The 7,500-nt window shown below is 40.9% G+C and overlaps 1 protein-coding gene across 2 annotated transcripts in view; it reads left to right on the top strand.

Moving 5' to 3' along the window:
* LOC120546633 (kinesin-like protein KIF26A) overlaps nucleotides 1–7,500 on the top strand; it is a 54,945-nt gene that overhangs the window by 11,169 nt on the left and 36,276 nt on the right. For both annotated transcript variants that reach the window (XM_039781707.1, XM_039781708.1), the window contains exons 3-5: nucleotides 602–811; nucleotides 1,750–1,843; nucleotides 2,423–2,679. In XM_039781707.1, coding sequence (XP_039637641.1) covers nucleotides 602–811; nucleotides 1,750–1,843; nucleotides 2,423–2,679 — 561 coding nt within the window. The remainder of the gene's footprint in view (nucleotides 1–601; nucleotides 812–1,749; nucleotides 1,844–2,422; nucleotides 2,680–7,500) is intronic.

Raw genomic sequence — 7,500 nt, 5'->3', positions numbered from 1 at the left:
CCCTACCTCCCTACATCCCTACCTCACTACCTCCCTACCTACCTCACTAACTCCCCCCCTACCTCCTTACCTCCCTACCTCCCTACCTCCCTACCTCCCTACCTTCCTACATCCCTACCTCCATACCTCCCTCACTACCTACCTACCTCCCTACCTCCTTCCCTCCCTACCTCCCTACCTCCCTACCTCCCTACATCCCTACCTCACTACCTCCCTACCTACCTCACTAACTCCCCCCACCTCCTTACCTCCCTACCTCCCTACCTCCCTACCACTCCACCTCCCTACCTCCCTTCCCTCCCTCTCCCTTACCTCCCTACTCCTTCCATCCTCCCTACCTCCCTCCCTCCCTACCTCCCTACCTCCCTACCTCCCTACCTCCTTCCCTCCCTCCTCCCTACCTCCCTACCTTCCTACCTCCCTACCTCCTTCCCTCCCTCCCTCCCTACCTCCCTACCTTCCTACATCCCTACCTCCATACCTCCTATACCTCCCTCACTACCTACCTACCTCCCTACCTCCTTCCCTCCCTACCTCCCTACCTCCCTACATCCCTACCTCCCTCTCTCCTGTCTGACTTGGACTTCCTGTCTGTCTCCAGGTCCGAGTGATGGTTCGGATCTGTTCGGTCCACAGCAGCGAGTCCTCAGAGTCCATGTCCCTCCTGAAAGTGGACGGCAGGAAGAAGCAGCTGACTCTCTGCGAGACCTCTGCCGGTGGACAGACCGGCGCCGCGGCCCAGAGACGCTCGTGGGCCTCGGCTCCGAAGACCTTCGCCTTCGACGCCATCTTCTCCCAGGATGCTTCACAGGTGAGAAAAACGTGATTATGCGATCGCATAACTCAATCCATAATCAGCCAAAGTCCGCATATTTATGCAGGGGCCGCATTCTTTCCAAATATAGGTTTTTCAAATAGGTTCGTAAGTAGATTCGTAGGTTCGTAAGTTCGTAAGTTCGTAAGTTGGTAAGTAAGTTCGTACGTTCGTAAGTAGGTTCGTAGGTAGGTAAGTTCGTATGTTTGTAAGTAAGTTTGTAATTAAGTTCGTAAGTAAGTTTGTAGGTACGTAAATAGGTTCGTAAGTTCATAAGTTCATAAGTAAGTTCGTAAGTAGGTTCGTAGGTTCGTAAGTTCGTATGTTCGTATGTTCGTAAGTTTGTATGTTTGTAAGTAAGTTTATAGGTTCGTAAGTACGTTTGTAGGTTCATAGGTTCGTAAGTTCGTATGTTCCTAAGTAAGTTCGTAAGTAAGTCTGTAGGTTCGTAAGTAAGTCTGTAGGTTCGTAAGTAGGTTCGTAGGTTTGTAGGTTCGTAAGTTCGTATGTTCGTAAGTAAGTTTGTAAGTAAGTTCGTAAGTAAGTTTGTAGGTTCGTAGGTTCGTAAGTAAGTTTGTAGGTTCGTAGGTTCGTAAGTTAGTGAGTTCGTAAGTAAGTTCGTAAGTAAGTTTGTAGGTTCGTAATTTCGTCTGTTCGTAAGTAAGTTCATAAGTAAGTTCGTAGGTTCATAAGTTTGTATGTTCATAAGTAAGTTCGTAAATAAGTTTGTAGGTTCGTAAGTAAGTTTGTACGTTCGCGGCCCAGAGACGCTCGTGGGCCTCGGCTCAGAAGACCTTCGCCTTCGACGCCATTTTCTCCCAGGATGCTTCACAGGTGGGACAGGTTAAGAGTCTCCATCTTCTCCTCTTCCTGTGTTCACCGTGTGATGCTGTTTCGGTGACATGTGACCCTTCTGACCCTTCTGACCCTGATAGGCCGAAGTTTGCTCAGCGGCGCTGGCAGAGGTCATCCAGTCGGTGGTGAACGGAGCAGATGGCTGCATCTTCTGCTTCGGACACGCTAACCTTGGTAAGTACACACAGACACACACACACACGCACGCAGACACACACACAGAGAAACACACAGACTCAGACACAAACACACACACACAGAGAGAAACACACACATACACACACAGACACACACACACATACACACACAGACACACACACACATACACACACAGACACGCACGCAGACACACACACAGAGAAACACACAGACTCAGACACAAACACACACACAGAGAGAAACACACACATACACACACAGACACACATACACACACACACACACACACACACACACACACAGAGAGACACAGACACACACACACGCACGCACACACACAGACACACACAGTCACACACACACACACACAGACACACACACAGACACACACACAGAGAAACACACAGACTCAGACACACACACACACACAGTCACACACACAGAGAAACATACACACAAAGACACACACACACAGAGAAACACACACACACATAGGCATACACACAGACACACACACACACAGTGACACACACACACACACACACACACACACACACAAATGTAACTTTTCTGATGAGTCACATGACCCCGCAGGTAAGACCTACACCATGATTGGCCGGGACTGCTCCACCCAGAGTCTGGGCGTGGCTCCGACTGCCATCTCGTGGCTCTTTAAGGTGATCGAGGAGCGCCGGCAGAAAGCTGGCGCTCGTTTCTCCGTGGGAGCGTCCGCGGTGGAGATCTCCGGTCGGGAGGAGACCCTCACCGACCTCCTGGCTGACCAGGACCAGGACCAGGAGGCCCCGGGCCCCCCGGTCTCGCTGCTGGAAGACCCTCTCTGTGGATCACAGGTACTGAGAGACAAAGTCCTTCTGCATCCCAACACGTTCTCATTAACTTACGCTAACTAAAAAGTGAATAATATGTTAAAATGAACTGGCAAAATTGTTCAAAAATACGTCCAAAACTTTGAAAGAGGCAACAAAAACCTTAAAAAGCAACAGAAACATTGAAGAAAGCGCTAAAAAATTGTCTGTTGGTTAGTAAGTTTGTGGGTTCTATGTAAGTTTGTAAATAAATAGGTAGGTTTGTACGTTCGTAAGTATATAAGTAAGTTTGTAGGTTCGTAAGTAAGTTCGTAATTAGGTTAGTAGGTTCATAGGTTCGTAAGTAAGTTCATAAGTATGTTAGTAGGTTCATAGGTTCGTAAGTTCGTAAGTTCGTTGGTTCGTAAGTTCGTAAGTAAGTTTGTAGGTTCATAAGTTCGTAAGTAAGTTTGTAAGTTTGTCAGTAAGTTCGTAAGTAAGCTCGTTTCTCCGTGATAGCGTCTGCGGTGGAGATCTCCGGTCGGGAGGAGACGCTCACTGACCTCCTGGCTGACCACTTACTTACGCTCCATGGGAGCGTAAGTAAGTTTGTAGATTCTTAAGTAATTAAGTTTGTAAGTAAGTTTGTAAGTAAGTTCGTAGGTTCGTAAGTTTGCAAGTTTGTAAGTTCGTAAGTTCGTAAGTTCGTAAGTTCGTAAGTTCGTAAGTTCGTAAGTAAGCTCGTAAGTTTGTAGGTTCATAAGTTCGTAGATTCGTAAGTTCATTAGTAAGTTCGTAAGTAAGTTTGTAAGTAAGTTTGTAAGTAAGTTTGTAGGTTCTTAAGTAAGTTCGTAAGTAAGTTTGTAAGTAAGTTCGTAGGTTCGTAAGTTTGTAAGTTTGTAAGTTCGTAAGTTCGTAAGTTGGTAAGTTCGTAAGTTCGTAAGTAAGCTCGTAAGTTTGTAGGTTCATAAGTTCGTAGATTCGTAAGTTCATTAGTAAGTTCGTAAGTAAGTTTGTAAGTAAGTTTGTAGGTTCTTAAGTAAGTTCGTAAGTAAGTTTGTAAGTAAGTTCGTAGGTTCGTAAGTTTGTAAGTTCGTAAGTTCGTAAGTAAGCTCGTAAGTTTGTAGGTTCATAAGTTCGTAGGTTTGTAAGTTCGTTAGTAAGTTCGTAAGTAAGTTTGTAAGTAAGTTTGTAGGTTCTTAAGTAAGTAAGTTTGTAAGTAAGTTTGTAAGTAAGTTCGTAGGTTCTTAAGTTCGTTAGTAAGTTCGTAAGTAAATAAGTTTGTGGGTTCTTAAGTAAGTTCGTAATTAAGTTTGTAAGTAAATAAGTTTTTGGGTTCTTAAGTAAGTTTGTAAGTAAGTTTGTAAGTAAATAAGTTTGTGGGTTCTTAAGTAAGTTTGGAAGTTCGTAAGTAAGTTCGTAGGTTTGTTTGGCGGTATGTTTGTTTTGTTATTTTTGGCATTAAAACGTTTCCTCTGGCCTGGCTGCTCACCACACCTGTACAGTTATAGAGGAAACGGTCAGTGAAAACCAGACCGGATGTAAACAATACGTTATACTACACCACTGCCTCTCTCTGACCTCCTCTTCACCTCCTGAGACTCCCTCTCTGTCCAATTATTCCTCCATCCCTCCATCTTTTCTGTTTTATCTCCCAGAGCTGCTTCTTTCTGACACTTTTATCTCTGCTCGCTTTAATTGTCTCTTTCTGTCTCCACGTCCTTCGTTATCAGTCCTCATTCTGTCTTCTCCCAGCTGTTATCCTTAATCTTACTTATCAACAAACTTACTTACTAATGAACTTACTTACTAATAAACTTACTAATGTACTTACTTACTAATGAACGTACTTAAGTTTGTAAGTTTGTAAGTTCGTAGGTTCGTAAGTTCGTAAGTAAGTTCGTAAGTAAGTTCATAGGTTTGTAAGCAAGTAAGTTCATAGGTTCGTAAGTAACTTTGTATGTAAGTTTGTAAGTAAGTTCGTAAGTTCGTGAGTTTGTATCGCAAGGCTATGTCTTATCGCGAGGTACTTAAAAATCTAACTCCCTCTCCTCAAACTCCAGTCCAATTATTCCTGACCCTCCATCTTTTCTGTTTTATCTCCCAGAGCTGCTTCTTTCTGACACTTTTATCTCTGCTCGCTTTAATTGTCTCTTTCTGTCTCCACGTCCTTCGTTATCAGTCCTCATTCTGTCTTCTCCCAGCTGTTATTCTTCTCTACAGTTTTCTCTCTGAGAGACTTGGCTTTTCATTTAGATGTCTTCATGAACTCAGAATGACTGCAGACTGAGGTCATGTTTTATTCAGCGTGTTTTAACAGACTTCCTATTTAAAAGTTCGTTACACATTGGGGACGTTTTTTCATGTGATCAATAAACACAACAAAAAGCCTACTTATTACTTAGGAACTTCATTACGAACTTACTTACAAACCTACGAACTTACTTACAAACTTACTTACGAACTTACTTACAAACCTACGAACTTACTTACAAACTTACTTACGAACTTACTTACAAACCTACGGACTTACTTACAAACTTACTTACGAACTTACTTACAAACCTACGAACTTACTTACAAACTTACTTACGAACTTACTTACAAACCTACAAACTTACTTACAAACTTACTTACTTACCTACATACTTACTTACGAACTTACTTACGAACCTACAAACTTAACCTAAGAACCAACTTATGAACGTTCTTACGAACTAACTTACTTACTAATGAACTTATTTACGAACTTACTTAAGAACTCACAAACTTACTTTTTATTATTATTAATGAACGAATAAACTATGTGGCAGACGGCAGAGTCTTTTCCTTTTTCTCCCATGTCTCGTTATCTCTCTGGCCGTCAGCCACAGAACCAGACGGAGGTGCAAGCGACTTGAACTTACTTACGAACTTACATACGAACTTACTTACTTACGAACTTACTTACTTACAAACTTACTTACTTTTGAACTTCCTTATGGTCCTACAAACTTATTTATGAACAACCTAATGGACTTCATTTCTTAGAAACATACTTACGATCTTACTCAAACAAACCTATTATGCTTTATAATGGTCCTATTCCTCTGGTCCTCCCATGTGTTGTTATCTCTCTCTCCATCAGCTACAGAACCAGACAGAGCTGCGAGCGAGTTGAACTTACTTACGAACTTACGTACAAACATAAGAACCAACTTAGGAACTTTCTTACGAATTTACATACAAACTTACTTACTTAATAAGTTATTTACAAAACTACTTACTTACAGACTTCCTTACTTTTGAACCTTATGATCCTATGATCTTACCTATGAACGTCCTAATGGACTTCATTCCTTAGAAACGTACTTACGAACTTAACTTAGAAACTTACTTACGAACTTAAGTACTTAGAAACTTACTTACGAACTTACTTATGAACTTACTTACTTAGAAACTTACTTACCCAGACGGAGCTGCGGGTGACTTGAACTTACCTACGAACCTAAGAACCAACTTAGGAACGTTCTTGCAAATTTACATACGAACTTACTTACTTAATAAGTTATTTACAAAACTACTTACTTACGGACTTCCTTACTTTTGAACATTATGATCCTACGAACTTACTTATGAACGTCCTAACGGACCTCATTCCTTAGAAACGTACTCATGAACTTAACTTAGAAACTTACTTACGAATTTAAGTACTTAGAAACTTACTTACGAACTTACTTACTTAGAAACGTATTTACCCAGACGGAGCTGCGGGCGACTTGAACTTACCTACGAACCTAAGAACCAACTTAGGAACGTTCTGACGAATTTACATACGAACTTACTTACTTAATAAGTTATTTACAAACTTACTTACTTACAAACTTACTTACTTACTTTTGAACTTCGTTATGATCCTACGAACTTACTTATGAACGTCCTAACGTACTTCATTTCTTAGAAACGTACTTACAAACTTAACTTAGAAACTTACTTACGAATTTAAGTACTTAGAAACTTACTTACGAACTTACTTACGAACTTAGCTACGAACTTACTTACGAACTTACTTACTTAGAAACTTACTTACCCAGACGGAGCTGCGGGCGACTTGAACTTACCTACGAACCTAAGAACCAACTTAGGAACGTTCTTACGAATTTACATACAAACTTACTTACTTAATAAGTTATTTACAAAACTACTTACTTACGGACTTCCTTACTTGTGAACCTTATGATCCTACGAACTTACTTATGAACGTCCTAACGTACTTCATTTCTTAGAAACGTACTTACGAACTTAACTTAGAAACTTACTTACGAACTTAAGTACTTAGAAACTTACTTACGAACTTACTTACGAACTTACTTACGAACTTACTTACTTAGAAACTTACTTACCCAGACGGAGCTGCGGGCGACTTGAACTTACATACAAACATAAGAACCAACTTAGGAACATTCTTACAAATTTACATATGAACTTACTTACTTACTAAGTTATTTACAAAACTACTTACTTACGGACTTCCTTACTTGTGAACCTTATGATCCTACGAACTTACTTATGAACGTCCTAACGTACTTCATTTCTTAGAAACGTACTTACGAACTTAACTTAGAAACTTACTTACGAACTTAAGTACTTAGAAACTTACTTTCGAACTTAGCCACGAACTTACTTACGAACTTACTTACTTAGAAACGTACTTACCCAGACGGAGCTGCGGGCGACTTGAACTTACCTACGAACCTAAGAACCAACTTAGGAACGTTCTTACGAATTTACATACGAACTTACTTACTTAATAAGTGATTTACAAAACTACTTACTTACGGACTTCCTTACTTTTGAACCTTATGATCCTACGAACTTACTTATGAA

The sequence above is a fragment of the Perca fluviatilis genome, chromosome 18 (assembly GCF_010015445.1).
Source record: "Perca fluviatilis chromosome 18, GENO_Pfluv_1.0, whole genome shotgun sequence".
In the NCBI taxonomy this organism is placed as follows: domain Eukaryota; kingdom Metazoa; phylum Chordata; class Actinopteri; order Perciformes; family Percidae; genus Perca; species Perca fluviatilis.
This window is presented reverse-complemented; position numbering and strand designations above follow the sequence as displayed.